This window comes from Cinclus cinclus, chromosome 1 (assembly GCF_963662255.1).
Source record: "Cinclus cinclus chromosome 1, bCinCin1.1, whole genome shotgun sequence".
Classification (NCBI taxonomy): Eukaryota; Metazoa; Chordata; class Aves; order Passeriformes; family Cinclidae; genus Cinclus; species Cinclus cinclus.
The window spans coordinates 33,153,307-33,170,206 of record NC_085046.1 but is presented as its reverse complement, the minus strand read 5'-3'; the positions used below and the strand labels follow the sequence as shown (position 1 = coordinate 33,170,206).

The following is a 16,900-nucleotide window of genomic DNA, read 5'->3' as shown; positions in this document are numbered from 1 at the left end:
AGGTCTGCATATTGCTGACTGATTCCTATTTTAATTTATTCTTCTCTACCTTTAAAGAAATGGTAGTGTTTAAGGTGGGTTTATCCCAAACAGCTCAATTTTTTTTAAATCATCTAGTATTTAAAGTCAACCCTTGTGGAAGACAAACAGAGTCTGATGCCTTTGTGTCTGTCGATCCTTCCTGTCATCACTAAACAAACATATCTGCATATATTTCATATAAAAAAAGATAAAGTCTTTAAAAGAGCATATCCAAATGCACATTTGAAAGTTATTTCCTTATAAACAGCTGGAGATTTTATAGTAGTCTAGTTGACACATTTTTGTCAATAGGAATATCAGAAAGTTGTATATGATAGGCATGTATTATACTGTATGTCATAAAATTTTATCGTTTGAGGCAAGACGAGAAAAACCCTTAAAAGTTTGGTCTTCGTTTATATATGGGTCCTTTTCCAAGGAAAAGCCCCTTTGCTTGTAGACGGGAATAATCGTAGACACAAACAGCTCGTGATTACTCAGTATTTAACGATTCTGCACTATTTGAATTAACTGGCTAGTATACAAGCGCACACGGACACCCGTTCAACTAATATTTTAGGATCCTGGATATCATCCTGGATTGTAATTTTTCATTGCCTAGAGGGAAAAGATTTGCTACTATGTATTCTCCACATTTTTGAATGTGGCTTCTGGACCATATCCCACACAAAACCATGTACAAAGGTTATAGAACTACAGAAAAGAAAAATATCCCTCGGTCCAGAAGCATACAAACCCGCCTGTACTGCAAGCAACACTAGAAACAAAAGGAAGTTAGATAGAAATGACAACTTCACCATGTTTCTGGCCCTGCCCTGTCCTAATCATCACAGTTGAAACCATTCAAACCCAAAAATGCATTAAGGTTTCCTAATACGCTTTGAAATTTGAAATTCAAACGAGCCCAGACTGCAGAACTCTGCGAAAATAGTCCCAGGTCCGAATTGTTTTCCGAGGGAAAATGTCATGGGAAATTATCGCTGAGAATCAGGAGACAGGTTTTATCTGCGCACGTTATTTTTCTGATGAGTTTAGGGGATTAATAAGTGCGAGGGGTTTTTTTTCTATTTTAGGAATGGCAAGTTGTGCTCTGTGATTTGAAATACAGTTTACCAAACCCTTTGAAAGAAATACTTGAGTGTAGTGTCTCATGTCTGAGTGTAAAACCAATTAAATATTAGGCAGCTCTCTTAATGTGTGGAACTGGTGACTTCGCGAGACATAACTTTCTCTAAACCAGAATTATAGCAATCCAACGAAAAGTCATCCGTAAATTACAGCTCTGCAGCCTTGTCTAAACCACGCAAACGCCCTCATTTCGGAACATTACAGGGAAATTATTATTCTGCCATTTCCTTACATTTAGTAAGTGTGTATCTGTGGAAGGGTGACAATAGAGGAGCTCGCAATTTGCTTCATGGGAAATTGAATGGAACTGATCATGATGGGGGCATCAGGAGGTTTCTATTTCAAACCCGGAATACGGGAGCAATGCCTTTTCCCTCCCCGCAAACACAGATTTAACGCATTTAATGCAGACACAAGAAAATCTCCTGACCAAGTTAAGATGTCGTTGGCTTTTTTAGTCCTTTCTCTTTCTCCCCTCAAAATCTGCCCGATTTGAGGCTGGGGCTACTAGCTAGAGCGGAAAACCACTGTTCCCACAGTCGTTTGGTCATCTTTGAAAATATTATCTCTTTCAAATTAAAGCATCTTCACTAATGTCTCTCTGTAAGGCGAATACTCATGGACCACCCTAGTCACATGTTCCTGTAGCTACGCGCACAAACAATTTCAAATCTAACACAGAGAGCGTGTAAAATTTGCATGGATTTTGCCTTATAACGCGCAAAAAGAATCTTTTCTATATCCCCTCCCCCCAAAAAATGTCTTTTCAATAATAATATTTGCTATGAAGGTTATTGGGTAATTATTGCAATTTTGTGGAACAGTCCTTGCTTGAGGTGAAGTCTGTCTCCGGATAATAAATGGCAGCCCGTGCAGTTCACTGCCAGGTTAAGTAAATGCAGAAAAGATAAATCTGCACACCCTAGGAATCACCAGCAGAGCTCGCTTTAGACCAAGTTCACAGTCAACTCGTTTGCCTAGACAAGGCTTCGCAAACAATTAGACCTGTTTCTTTATGTTTAAATCAAGGAGAAATGACTAAAACCCTTCAGCAGCGAGCTGCAGCTTTTCCCCCAACGCTCGTCGCTCCGTTCCTTCCAACCTCACGCCCAGAACTTACCCAGCATTTCACCTGCAATTGTAACCATATAGCGCCTTTGAGTAACAGGCTTCTCTCCAACGCTGCCGAAAGGCTGTGCAAATTTATCTAACAGCATTTTACAAAGATGCGAGATTAAGGAAAATTAAAAAAATAAAAATGCAAAAGTATCCGATTTCTCAACAGCAAGAGGAAAAAAAAAAAACAAAGCGTCCTTAGAAAACTGGGGGAAACACAGAAGTATTGAAACAAACAGTGCGAGTCCCTTACTCCTAAAAGAAGCTGCATAGCTTTTGTATATCTTTGTGGTTAAGGGCGTTACAACTGCAGGTCAAAAAGTTGAGGGTCAAAAGTTTACGTTTTGCACCACTCTTAGTCATTCGCCCAGACAGAGTTTGATGTCAATGTTATAGCCGAGATCTTGACTATCAGCACAAAAGATAAAATAGCTTTGAGTTACGTGTGTATCACAGTATGGACTCCAGGTGAACCCTACTGGCTGAATGACCTCAATTACCAAGGAAAGGATAGAAAATTCCTCTTTTCAAGAGTAATACACGTTGTATTTCATCTTGAATTATCAGCCACATTTGAGTCTGAATATCTCGGGTTCAGCCGCGGCAGGTAAACACGCGTGTTACCACCACAGAAGCCACTGATGTTGCCTCCTCCAAAAGCCAGGTAGCAAAATGCCTCACCCTTGTTTATTATACAATAACCTGCTCTAAGAGGTTTAATGTTAAGCCTTCTCACTTTGCAAAATGGCAGGGAGATAAGATAGGAGCGAAGCTATTAACACGTGTATCGATCCTAGCCGCGTCTTTGTTTTTGCTCTCATTTCTGTAGCGCCCGCTAAACTGTGCTTAAACAGGACATGCCGGAGATAATACGGGCTATATGTTTGGTCCGAAAGAGCTCGTTTAAAATGCTGAGCGGTGGAGCCGTGTTGCGATACCCTTGGAAAATATTACGGAGAAATAGGCGCCCTGCGCCTCTCCGTGATTTTGGAGGGTTCTCACAGCCTTCTGGAATTACGCAAGGCGGCAGTTCCCAGCGAAATTGGGAGTAGGACGAGTTATTTTTCCTCTCGCCACCCACCCCTCTTCACCCTTCCAAGAAAAAGTTTAGTGGAATTTCTTAGCGCAGAGATTCCCACATTGCTGGGATTTTTTGTTCCCAGTGCCGCCTCTTAGTAAAAGCTTTAGGTCCTTGGTTAGGCGTGTCTACAGGGAGAAATGGCCAATATTGCTCAAGCAACTTCATTTTGGAGGACATCATCGCAGACGGGATTCAGCTTGAAATTTTAAGGCTGAGGGTTCGGTGGAAGAAGGAAAGAATATTCCCAAATAGGCATAATCAGACCTGAAAGGTGTGGAGGAGGGGACAGTGCGACAAGGAAATCCGAGAAAGAGCGCACCTCACCCCCAACCACGCATTGCTGCCTTTCCACCCTCAAGGCAGCAGCCTACACCGGCCTCTGTGTAACTGGTACGCGTGAATTATTTGCCAGAGACACAGCTGGATCGTGGCAGGCGAGCGCTGTATCTTGGGAACAAGTACGCGAGAGGTTAGATATCAGATTAGCCAAAGTGATTATCGGAGATTGTGCCTAAAGTACCTGCTGAAGCCTGGAAAGTGTGTAATGCAAGTGTTTGCTCGGCGTGTAGACGCTGTTCACAAGTTGTTGCTGCTGCTCACTTGTAGCGAGCCCTGGCACCGCACGTTTAGGGAGCCTTCCCGCTCTGGAGATAGTATATAACCTTTCACATCCAGACTATTTATTCGGTGTAAGAGCGAAGCCTGATAACAAGCTAAAAACCGTAGCCAAATATCTATTTTGTTAGAGAATAGCAGGCGGATTGTTTCCAAGAATAACAATGCGTCTTTGATATACCCAGAATGAAAGCTGTTGCTATAACCGGCTTACTCAAGAGTAGGTGACAGAAATCCATTTACTTCCTCACTAAAACAATTAGTGGTCCGTATTCCATATTTAAAATCTGGTTTACAATAAAAATATAAATGAGAATATTTTCAAAGAAGTTGAAACCGCGACTTATATAAATATTGACTCATTAAAATTATTGTTTAAGTTGTCCCCCCCACACTTCAGAAAAAAAAAATAAAAAAGAAAAAAAAAAGAAAAAAAAAGGCAACAGGCTAGAACAGAACAGTTAATAATTTGAGACGAACTCTTTCTGTCCTTTCACTCTCTGCATTCAGCACGCTGCTCTCTGGCGTGGAAGGTCTGCTCAAAAGACCATTCATTTAAAATGCGGGCACAAATCACATTTTACGTGTGTTTATTTAAGCGCACCAGGACAGAGTCAGCAAACCCCGCCAACTATCCTGTAGTTAGGAGGAGCCCCAGTGCCAGGGAAACTACCGCTTTTACCAAATGCTGAACTTGGGGCAAAAATGCCAACATTGCCCCGGCAGCGCCCATCGGGAAGGACTGTCATCCGCGGAGGCAGGAGCAGCCTCGGGGCTGTATCATTCCCAGGAACAAAGAAAGGAATACAGTCGATACATTCCATAACGTTTACATTTTCCCTCGATTTTTTTCTTATTTTTCCCTTAGAAGTAGTGACCTGGGCAAAGCACCCTGCTATCTAAAAGACACTGTTATAGACCTTTTAGAAAAACTAAGTCCAAGGCCGAGGTGAACTTCAGGTCACCGCGTCTAACAAATATGAAAATGTCGCCTGGTGAAGGGCACGCCTTGTTATTTAACAAAGACTGTCAATGTGTAAGATTAATAAGAAACAAAATGCACACGGTGTCACTTTTCGGTCACTTTGAAACTTGGGACAGCCTCGCATTCAAGAGGGGAAAGCTGGGACTAAATATATTCAAAATGGTTCAAATCAAAGTCAAGCCAGGCTGCTAGTGCGATTCTTCCTCCTCCTACCGCTCTCGGTGGAGGATGCCCGGCACGGCGAGAGGTTGACTTGAATTATTATTATTATTATTATTATTATTATTATTATTATTATTATTATTATTATTATTATTATTACACGAGTACTGCTACTATTATTGTTGCTGTTGTTATTATTATTTTCTGTTTCGTGGTTAATTACGTTTTAGCTGCATATGTGGAGGGTAACAGGAATGCTTGTCTGTTTCACAAGAAAAAGAGGGATCCCCTTTCCCCCCCTCTTTCGGTATGTATTGAGTTGCCTCTTCTTGGTGCATGAAAATTTACTCTCTCCCTCTCAACTTAATTCCAGTGCTGTCCCCATCCCATTCTCGGCCGGCCTCGGCCAGGAAACTCTCGCTTCTTTATTAATTGATTGAAGTCTCCTTCTCCAGTGAAATCGAGCCTTTAGTCCTTATGGAAAAATAAGGGAGCTGGCCTATTTTATCCTATCCTTTTCTTTCTTTGAGAACTTAGGGTGATGGTACAAGTTGGTTAAAGGGAAGTACTGGGGGAAAAAAGGGTTTGAGATTGTTTATTACAGCCATAAATCTTGCAGTAAAATGTCGAAATGGCCGTGTGCAAGATAACACTTGGTGGTCTTGGCTGGGTTCTTGTTTATGATAACAAAACCAGAAAGACACGGAACAGGCCTTTTGGAGGTCCTGCCTCAGCACATCTTCGCAGACTAAGAGAACCACACGAAAAAGCCAGACTTGAGCTGAGCAGCTCAGGTCACCTTGCAGATTTACACTCGTGTACAAAATTGAGTCCTTCTCTCTGTAACCAAGCGCCAGAGCCCTGCTGTAGAAAGGGGCACGGTGAAACTTTGAGATCTAATCACAGTAAATAATATGAAGCAGAGCCCGGTCAACTCTCCCAATATAGCGCTGATCTTACAAACCGAGACAACTCTTTTCGTTGTGTTTTACTGTGGCGTGGGAACACGGCAGCCCGCTGTAGTGCTCCGGCCATAGTGCCTCAGGACTTATGCCGAGGATAATATTTACGATACCCCAGTGTAATTCATCTGGTGCTAGCCTGCAGGTATTTGTATGTATGCGTCTCTGTGTGTGCATGTATCTCTTTATACCGGGAAAATGCTATCGTGGTGGACTTCGGCAATCTTTTATTTTTTCCAGTCATGCGGATGGGAGCTGCTTTTTTCTTTTAGGAAATGGGTTGGTGTTGTTTTGCTGTTGCTGTTTAGAATATAAATAAAACAATCTCCCCTTTTCTGTCAAATGTGTGCTGTTGAACAGTTGTGGCTGTCTCTGTGTGTAACCGCGCGTGTGTAACCGCATTTCCTCTCCACGCAGAGTAAATAGAGAAACTTATCTATTATGCCAGTTAGAGTTCCATAGATGTGCTGTTGGAAATGAGTAAGTAAATGTGTTTTAACTCTCTTTACAAATTAGACATTCGATAGTAGGAGGAAATGAGTGATTGTTTAGATAAGTACCCCAGTATACCCAAGTGCTGGAAATGTTCTAACATATTACAAGCCTCATGCAATGTGCGTGCCTATGTGTCTGTGGATAAAATATAAATCGATACAATGTGTGTCTTGTTAGATAGAATATATATTCATACAGAATTTTATTGCATGTATCCATTATGTATTAAACTGCAAAAGACAATAATCTGAATTTAAACCAGAGTAACTGTTAATGTAATATCTTTAGGAGGGCAAGATCTAAACTGTATCTTGTTTATGCTTGATATATTACAAGTATTCTCCCATACCAGCAGATGAGATTTAGCCACTCAACAATTATATTCTCTAAGGGTGTGGTAAATATTTGTATGTGTTTATATTATTTTCTGTACAAATGAAAAAAAAATCTGAAAGGGTTCGCGCCTATTCCAAATGTGGCAGACTAGTTGATGTTCAATAAGGTGTTTTTTTTCCCCTTAGAATAAGAGCGTAATTAGTTTAACCATCAAATTTCAATTACCTAAGGTCAGGGCGGTTGCCTCGTTTCCCCCTGAGCTGCAGATACCGTTAACAGTCTCAGTTTTAGTAACGCAGAAGTGCCCGAGTGCCCTCTCCCTCCTACGCCAGGGTTTGCGAGCTCCTTCTGCGAAGGCGCTAGCGAATTCTTATGGAAGTGGAAATTAAGAAACAAACCCAAGACGAGGCACACCAAACCAACGGACTTAAATTCATAGTTTAGAAAACTCTCCTCTGCGGGGAGGGATGCTCACAGTGAGCCCTGTAAGCGCCGGTCGGAAGTGTTTGATACCGTCGTGTCCGGCTTCCCCCATCCCTTCCCCTTCTGTTCCCCGTTATTTTCAGGCTCGCTCTATGTCTCGCATCCCGCAAGCCCCTCGAGGACTCTCCTCGGCCTCCCCGCCACCTTCCTTCCAACTTTTGCGTCTATTCCTCCAACTAGCCCAGCTTCAAAGGGGCAAAAGGCTGTCCCTGGAGCTCGCGGCCGCCCGCGGTCCGCAGTGGAGGGGCCCTGGGGACAGAGCCTGGAGGGCGGCCGGTGGCCTGTGCCCGACAGCCGCTGCCGCCCTCTGCCTGCGCGCAGCCCCGGCGTTTGGAGATGGGCTTGTTTAAAAGGATTGTGCAACGCCTTGTGCAATGCCTGCCTCCCTCCGGATCACGCAGCTGGGCTGCGCTCCGCTTCCTCGCCCCGCTTCCTACACTCTCCCACGGGAGAACGAAGACACAAAAAGTGCTGGGGAGGGCGGGGTGGGTGGGAGACTGTCAAAGCCGGATCGGTTTTATCTCGCTTGACACCGCGACTGCTGGACGCGGCCCGGGCCGGCGGGCAGGAGGAGCCGGGGATGCTGGTGAGGAGCGGACGCGGGGCGCTCCCTCGCCTGGCGGCCGCCGCCCATGGGGGAGGCGCGGTCCCCGAGGAAGGTCCGCGGGCGCGGAGCTGCCCTGCGGCCGCTCGTCCCTCTTCCATTTCCTGATCCGGGGTCCGCGGCCCCGCGCGGTAATTGGCGCTGGCGGTCAGGTGGTGGCGGGGCGGCGGGGGGTGCGGGTGTGTGTGTGCGCGGGTGTGTGTTTGTGTGTGTTGTAGGCGCTCCAGGGGTGGGAAGAGAGGAAGGGAGGGGAGTGCAGCGGGGAAGGGGGGGGGGGAAGGGCTGGAGGCCCAAACTTTGGCAGCGGCAGCACTTGACAGCAGCGGGAGGGGGAGAGGGAGGGAAGGGAGGGAAGGGGGGGGGGGAAGGGGAGGGGCCTCGCCGAGCCCAGAAAAACGACAACGCGAGAAAAATTAGTATTTTTGCACTTCACAAATTAATGACCATGAGTTCGTTTTTGATAAACTCCAACTACATCGAGCCCAAATTCCCTCCCTGCGAGGAATACACGCAGCACAGCGGCAGCGCCGGCAGCTCCGCCAGCTACCACCCGCACCACTCGCACCCGCACGCCCCGCCGCCGCCGCCGCCGCCGCCGCACCTGCACGCCGCGCACCCGGGCCCGGCGCTGCCCGAGTACTTCCCGCGGCCGCGCCGGGAACCGGGCTACCAGGCTCCCGCGGCGCCGCCGGGACCACCGGGGCCGCCTCCCGAGGCGCTCTACCCCGCGCAGGCACCCTCCTATCCCCAGGCGCCCTACAGCTACAGCAGCGCCGGCAGCGCCGCCCCGGGCCCCGAGCAGCCGCCCCCGGGCGCCTCGCCGCCGCCGCCCGCCAAGGGCCACCCCGGCCCGCCCCAGCCCCTGCTCCCAGGCCATGCCCTGCAGCGCCGCTGCGAAGCAGCCCCGGCCGCCGGGGCCGGCACCGGGCCCGCCTGTTCTCTGCTGCCCGACAAGAGCCTGCCCGGGTTGAAGGGGAAGGAGCCGGTGGTCTACCCCTGGATGAAGAAGATCCATGTGAGCACGGGTGAGTTGCCCTTGCCAGGGGGAGGTGGGGATGCGCCTGCATAGGAGGGAAGGGGGGGAGGGTGCTCCCGGCACCGGGATGGGTCGTTGCGTGTGTGGCTTTTTTTTTTTTTTCCTCCTTCTTCTCCTTCCGCGTCTCCGAATAGTAAAAAAAAAAAAAAAAAAAAAAAGAAAAAAAAAAAGAAAAAAGTGAGAAACCTTTTGTGTCCGGGGTCCTTTATCAAAAGATTTACGAGACGCCAAACTGTTAGGGCAGTAATTATAGCCCCCATAAATTTAATTGCCCTGCAGTGGCTCTGGGCCATGTGTCTTTGAAGCTTTTCTTCTAACCCAAATGCCCATCACCATTTTTTATTGCTTCTCGATTGTCCCCACTGTCGATAGGCTGGGAAACAATTTTTCTTGCCGTTTACGTATCTTATGTGAACCCGGTGTCAAGTTATTATATAATGATTATGTTCCATCCCTTCCCTTCTCCTTCTTTCCCCTCCGCGTGTGTATCTGTGTGCCTGTGTGTGCACGTTTCAGTCAACCCCAATTACAACGGAGGGGAGCCCAAGAGGTCCCGCACTGCCTACACCAGACAGCAGGTCCTGGAGCTGGAGAAGGAATTTCACTTCAACCGCTACCTGACCAGAAGGCGACGCATCGAGATCGCGCACACCCTCTGCCTCTCCGAGCGCCAGGTCAAAATCTGGTTCCAGAACAGGCGCATGAAGTGGAAGAAAGACCATAAACTGCCTAACACAAAGATGCGTTCCTCAAACCAGTCCACACTGAGCCAGCAGTCCAAAGCACAGACACAGGGCCACCCCCATCCGCTCGATGGGGCTACACCCAACGCAGCTGCGCTATAAATACGGTTTTTGCTTTGAGTCTTTTTGGTCCTTTTTTGTTTGGTTGGCTTTTTTGTTGTTGTCGTTGTTGTTGTTTTTTAAATATATATATATTTACCTATCTATTGGGGTTTTCAAGCTGCCTCGAGGTGGAGGCTGGCCTTTTGGACCAAACTGTGTAAAACAAAACAGGAGCAGAAAAGGAAGACGAGACGTGTCCAAGAACGGGCACATGTTTAAACCAAAACCCGGACGATTGTCTACATTGTATATAGATAATGGTTCCATGCCCATCATTTTTTTCTATTTATGGAAACGCTCTCTTGCCCTCGGTGTAAGAGAGGGCTGGATGCTGTCATGGACGAATTCTCTGTACCTAAGACGGACTCTTTTTCCTTTATTTTTTATTTTTTTTTTTTTTTTTTAGGGAACACGTTAAAAATTTAAAAAAAACCATTTAAATCAAAGCAAAGAGCTCGTGAGAGACTTGTGTAAGGCATTGACTTGAATAGCGCTGTGTTTTGGTGTGTTCATGGATTTCTCTGTGCGTGCTTGTGTGTGATGGTGCACAAGCATGTATACACACACAGACCAACACGGGAGGGAGAACGAACACGTCCACAAAGAGGTTAAAGACTTATGAAAAAGTCCCCTTACGCTGTCTAAAGGAAAATGTTTTATGTATCAAAGGTAACTTAACTGGTTTTAAGTGTAGTCCCCTTAGTAGCTGTGATCTATTAGTTTTTCTCCACATTCCCTATTGCATTTATTTAAAGAAATATTGCTATAAAGGCTGTTGCTGTCTTCATATTTGGCACCGTCTAAATAGTTTGGGTCCATGTACAATTTGTGGATTTTTGGTGTAATGTATAACAGTGCCAAATGCTAGTAATAAAGATTATTCTGTACAAAAGAATTAAACGCTTGAAACACAAGTCCACTACGTGCTGTTTCATCCACCTTGTGCTTGGCTGGTGTTGGCATCAGGAATGGAAAACAACAGTTTAATGCATTGTTTTGATTTGGATTCATCTTGTCAATAAGGTAATGGTTATTTTAAATGTGGTGTAAAACCTCCTAACTCCTACTTGCCTGGCTGGGGGAAATTGCGTTGCAGGACGAGGAAAGGTCTTGCTTCATTGTATAGGTGAGTGGTGCTCTCTTTAGCTGACTTAAACAGAATGAGTCTGACTCCACCGCTGGCCGTGCAACTGTTTTCAGCTGCCTGACAAGAGAAACTGTGCTTCTTCTGGGAACCAATAAGCTCCCATGCCGTGATAACATTTTAAATCTTTAGCCAGTCGTGGTTTATTCATTTATTTTTGCCTGATTATGATTTCTTAGCTGGCTATCACTGTGTAAGGAGAATACATGAACGGTAACCTAAAGTTTCTTTTAAAGCTGCATTTTCTGTTTCTGTTTATATTTTTTGTTTTGTTTTGTTTTGTTTTAGGATTATTTCAAAATATGTTGAGAAAGCCTTGGTAGATACATGAATTTGGATACAACTCATGAGGCTTTTTGACCAAGATTGTCACAACTACTGTGGCAAAATGGTACTCAACTGGTTCCAGCTCAGGCTGTGCATCTTGCTGCTTCCAAGCAGCTAAGGAGTTCAGGCAAAGCAGAACTGCTATCGGAGAGCCCTGCCTGGGGCTTTCACAACATGGTGTAGCACTGAGCTGGGTAGGAAAAGTCTTGGAAAAGAGCTCAAGTGGTAGTAAATCTTCCAGTGAAGACCAGAAGGCCAGTACTTATTTACTCCTCCAAATACATACAAGATGGATTCTTGCAATCTGTGCCTCTCTTCACGTGAGGCAGCCAGGACCAGGGGCATCATCGCCCCTGGTTGAGGTAGCACCAGGCTCCAAAGGTTGTGTCAGCATCCCTGCCTAGCCATGGAGTATGTGCCACCCCAGAAAAAAATTGTAACGCGCCACTGGCAGAACACGCTCAGCATCAGGAAGGTGGCAGCTGTAAACATCCTCAGCAAATACGGTTGTCCCCATACCTGACCAAAGAGCAGGCCTGAAAAGCACACTATTGCTCACATATTGCTGTTTACTAAATCCTGAGTCGCCAGTTGTGTCCTTATAAAGGGAAAAAAAATATAGCTGTATGTGAGGTAACTATTATCCGCAAATGTGTAACTCCTCATTTGTTTTATTGCTTGAGAATCCCTTAATGTATTTAGAGCCAAAATTAGCACAACTGAGCAAAATTCCAGCTGAAACGTATTAACTGGCAGCGCAGGATTTCTTTAGTGTGCAGCCTATGCTTATAAACCTGGTTTGCTCCCATTGTAAAGAGAAATGAAATCACGCTGCAAATAGCAATTTTAGCGAGAATCATTAATCACCTCCTACAATAAATACTTCTTTGTAATTCAACAGCGGTTCTGAAAGGCATTCTCTTGGAAAAGTCTGTGAAGACGCAAAGGATTTTCCTGGGGGAAAAAAAAAAGTGGTCATGTGTAAAGACACAGCATCTTGGCTGTCTGCTAAAAAAATGTACATTCTCTTGCTGGAGATTGAACTGCGGACTGCAAAATACCCCATGGCAGATTATCATCGTTTAAGGTAAATTCTCCTTCCCTCTCTTCCCCTTGTGCCTGAGTTGGGAGCAGAATGTTGCTCCCGGGCTGGGAGCCCTCTGCTCCCCGTCCAATACCTCCCGTCTTTACAATAACTTCAAAAATTACATCGTCCTGTTTAAATTCTCGCATTGTGCTCCCTTTGCTAAGGCAACCAGGAGTTCACCGAGAGGACAAATTTTCTATCCCATTAATTGTTTTTTTTAGAGGAGCAGACTGACCCTTCAAACCCTTGACCTTTAAAGACAGTATTCTTTTTAATCCGGCACTTGGACCTAAATGTCTCTTCCCCCCCTCCCTCTCTCTCGCTCTCCCGGTGTCTCTCACACGCGGATTTATCTGCTCTGGCCACAAAGGCGAGCACAGCTCAAAACGCTGGAAGTGGAAGTGTGTCAATATTTCAAAGAAAGACCAAATCACCTCGGAGTCAATTTGCTGTCAGCGGGGAACGCCACTCGGTTAACCCCGGCACCCACCTCCCCTCCACCCACCAAGAAAAATACTCCTCTTCCAAGATCCCCCTCCTCGTTTCTCCTGCAAGCTCTTGCTATACCTGGTGTTTCATTACAGGAGGAGCTGAACTGTGACAAGCGCCTTGTGGTATTTAATAACCAGGGCCATCCTGCATCGGGATATTACGCAATGCAAGGATTTTTCTCTTTCCCCCCCCCCCCCCCCCAGGGTGCTTACAGCCCCAAGTCTTCTTGTCCTATGTTTGTAAACGAGGAAGGGGTGGGGGGAGCCCTCATACAGGCGGAGATCCTGACAGGCTTGCAGTGAAACTCCAGCTCTCCCCGGCCCCCGCCCCGCCTGGAGTATTCGGGCAGCCCGGGCTCGCCCGCCGTTCCCGCACCTCCGCCCGAGCCGGGCGGGCGGCGCGGCCGCGGGACCCCGCACGTCACGGCCCCGAGGAGGCGGAGGCTCTGGCCATGTCCGCAGCTTCACGGCCTGGCCGGGCCGGGCCGGGCCGGGGTGGGACATCGGGGTGTCCCTCCAGGGCTGTCCCCTGCTACGCGGGCGCCCGAGCCCGGCCCACGCCGGTGCCGGTGGGGTCGGGCTCCCCGCGTGGGCAGGGGAAGCTCCGCGGCCGCCTCCCTCCGGCCCCGGGCAGCTCTGCTGGCTCCGCCCGGGCCCGCGGACAGGCAGCGCTCACCCATGGAGGATGGCCCGGGCAATGCCGCCCTGATGCTCTCCCGTCCCCCCGCCGGCAGCGCAGAGCCCCCTCCCCGCTGCAGACAATGACGATCTGGGTTCAACTGATTCATTTGGAGTGGGGGGGTGGACGGTGTACGGCTGACCCAGCTCGCCGTGCAGAACGGGACATACCCTTGCAAATAATGCCCCAGAGCTCTCCTTGGAAACTGAGAAGCTGTCAAAGGCAGTAGAGATTAGGGGATCCAAGTACGAGCATCCCTGCGCTCGCAGATAAAGGTGTTGCGTCTGTTCTAGGGGAGATATTGAAATTTTAATCTTTAGGGTCACGTGACTCATTAAATAATTAATGCCGCTAGTCAGGAATGGATCTGTGGCCGTCAGTCCTCACTAGGAGTGATTCTCTCAGAAGTGAAACTCAACTCCTTATTACTGGAGTTTGTTTTTCTTTCTTTCTTTCTTTCTTTCTTTCTTTCTTTCTTTCTTTCTTTCTTTCTTTCTTTCTTTCTTTCTTTCTTTCTTTCTTTCTTTCTTTCTTTCTTTCTTTCTTTCTTTCTTTCTTTCTTTCTTTCTTTCTTTCTTTCTTTCTTTCTTTCTTTCTTTCTTTCTTTCTTTCTTTCTTTCTTTCTTTCTTTCTTTCTTTCTTTCTTTCTTTCTTTTTATTTTTTTTTTCCCTTAAAAAGTCCCCACCTGATTTATCTTGAAAGATTCTAAACTTCTTAAGCAAGCAATAGGGTCTGTGTTGGTAAGTAGGTAGTGTATGTTTCTAGCTTGATGACTTTAATTGTTTGTGCTTGCTTTGTCTGCTGAGCATTTGCTTAACAAGTTTAATATTTAGAAATGTTGAATCTTTGTTTTTAGTTGCCTTGTGGTCACATTACGGCTTTTGGTGATTAAGTGTTACGGAGGCAAACACACTCGATAATGTTCTAATTCACACTGTGGAAGGCTGGGTGCCACAGTGCAGGAGGACCTGCTTTGTTCAATTTTCCTGGCGTTAATAAATCACCGTCTCTTAATACATGGCCAAAAAAGCAATGGAAAGGCAGTGAGCATTGCAAAGGAAAAGTCATGGGCGAATTTCTCTATGACTCATTAGTCTGAACGATTTATGTACGAACTTAAGAGTGCCGCAATGAATATTAGAGTTTGGGATAACAACAAATTAAAAAAATAAAAAGTCATAGTTTTTGTAAAGTGCTTTATTGCTACTTAGCAACTCTTTCAAGAAACAGCGTACTTTAAAGGACCGTGGCAGTGTAAAATATGGTAGCGTGACCTAATAGCTCCAAAATAAATAACAGAAAGTCACTGGCACCATTTTCAGATTCACGCTCCATATTTAACACGAGTGGGACAACCCAGTCACGACAGGCTTGATCGATGATTATTGCTGTTTATAACATGGTTATTGATTAAGGATCAAAACAGCTAAAGTACGACTTTGAGCCTAAAGTGCCAGGGGTTTCCCTCTGTGCTGAAGCCGAGTGGATGGAAAGGTAGAGACAAGGATAACCCCAGGAAGCAGAGCCCGGGCTCTGTGATTGCAGTTCGAACTTTCCATTTTCTTTTGTGTTTGCCAGTAGATTTTAACAGTCAGCGCTCGCAAATTTATGAGACAGCAATAAACAGTTTAGTAGGCTATTATTGCATGATTTTATGTAGACTGGAGTTCAACACCAAATTTAAAATTATTAGCGTAATTATGGAACTACTAAATTACCAAAGCAAAGTATCTGCTCGAAAAGTTCTCCCAAGACAGACTTAATATTTCCAGGGCTCAGATAACACCCTTCAGCAAGAACGGTGTTATTTAATTATTAGCATTTACATTTACCGACGATTGTAAGATGCGTTAGATGGGTTTTATTAGCAAGACTGAATACAGGGGTACATTATTATATCTGACAAATGCATATGTAAAAGTGATTCAGTAAGTGGCATGCAAATAACCTGACTATTGTCTTTTTTGGACTTAACAATATTGTTTATTTTAGGGGAAAAGAAGCAGCCCTGTTTTCCCCCCCCCCCGTCCATCAATGGCTTTCCGTGATGTCGGTTTTTTCGTTGCTTTTTTTTTTTTTTTTTAGCATTTGGGCCCGATCCCGCGTCATTGAGGTCAATTGTTAGTCTCTTACTGAGCTTGTGGTGGCAGGATTGGGCCCCGGCTAACCGTTTGAATAAAAGCCCAACCACAATACGCCCCGCATTTAAACTGGAACCCTTTCCGAGTTTTATTCAGCAGAGATGAACACCATGAGTTGTGTTTAATGTCTGTTCTTGATTAAATGATCCTAAACAAAGGTTTCCCAGAGGAAAATAAAGCAGACATTCATGTAACAAGAGTTAGGAATGACAATATTTCCAAACACTTGGAGACAGAAGGCATAGCTGTCTAGGGGGGAAAAAAAAAAATAAGGAAAAAAAAACCCAACCAAAACAACCGCACGCTTTTCTTTCTCAGCTCCCCGTGCTCTTCACCCGGGTGGGAATCCACGCTCCTCGCGGGAGCCCGAGCCCGCTCCATCCCCGCCCGCCCCTCCTCGGGCTCTCCCAGCGCACCCGGCAAACCGTGTATTGCCAATGAAGGAGTAAAATACCTCCCCCTGCACTCCCCGGTAAGGCACTGTTTGTTGCTTGTTTACAGGGAACCCCGAAACGAAGCAGCTCGGCCGGGGCGGTGGAAGAAGCTGGGAGCGCCTCAGCCCAACCCTGCGCAGCTGGAAGAGGTAAGAGTCGGGCAGCGGCCGCTGCTTTTGCGCCGGTGGCAGCTGTAAGAATGCGATTTGCCTGGTACCTGCATGAAGAACAATACTGCTGGAATGAGATTTTGTGTTGTTGCGATAAATATTTAACCTAGCTGGAATTTTTTTTTTTTCCTGGATTGGCTCTATTCATCTTCCGTGGGTGGTGAATGCGCGTGTCTGGGCAGACAAAGAAGTGTACGGGACCTGAGTGATCGCCATCCTTATAAAGGCATTGGGGACAGGAAGGATGCAAAGTCATCTGAAGAGAGAAAAGAGTTAGAGAATTTCTTTGTCCGTTCTTAGCTCCTTCCGAAATCAAAGGCACCAGGAGAGGGAGAGAGGGTTGGAGCCAGTTCGGTGTTGAATGGCTGCTTATCGCGGCTTGTCTGCTCGCCTCCTCCTCGAGGAGTTCCGCAGCCAGTCCTGCAAACGAGAAATGCATGTGGGGATGTTAGAAAACCTGATTTTTGTCTGCCTGCGTACAACAGAACGGTTCGCGAATAAATTTCGGGTGTTTGTCCGTCCTGGCCTGCTTTGCT

General features: G+C 46.2%; 1 protein-coding gene across 1 annotated transcript; it reads left to right on the top strand.

Annotated features, from left to right (window-relative positions):
- The first annotated feature begins 8,404 nt into the window (after positions 1 to 8,404).
- Positions 8,405 to 10,796, top strand: HOXA4 (homeobox A4). Its single transcript, XM_062508488.1, has 2 exons — positions 8,405 to 9,034; positions 9,562 to 10,796. Exons 1-2 carry the CDS (start codon positions 8,449 to 8,451, stop codon positions 9,888 to 9,890), a joined length of 915 nt encoding a protein of 304 aa, XP_062364472.1. The 5' UTR covers positions 8,405 to 8,448; the 3' UTR covers positions 9,891 to 10,796.
- Positions 10,797 to 16,900: the final 6,104 nt, after the last annotated feature.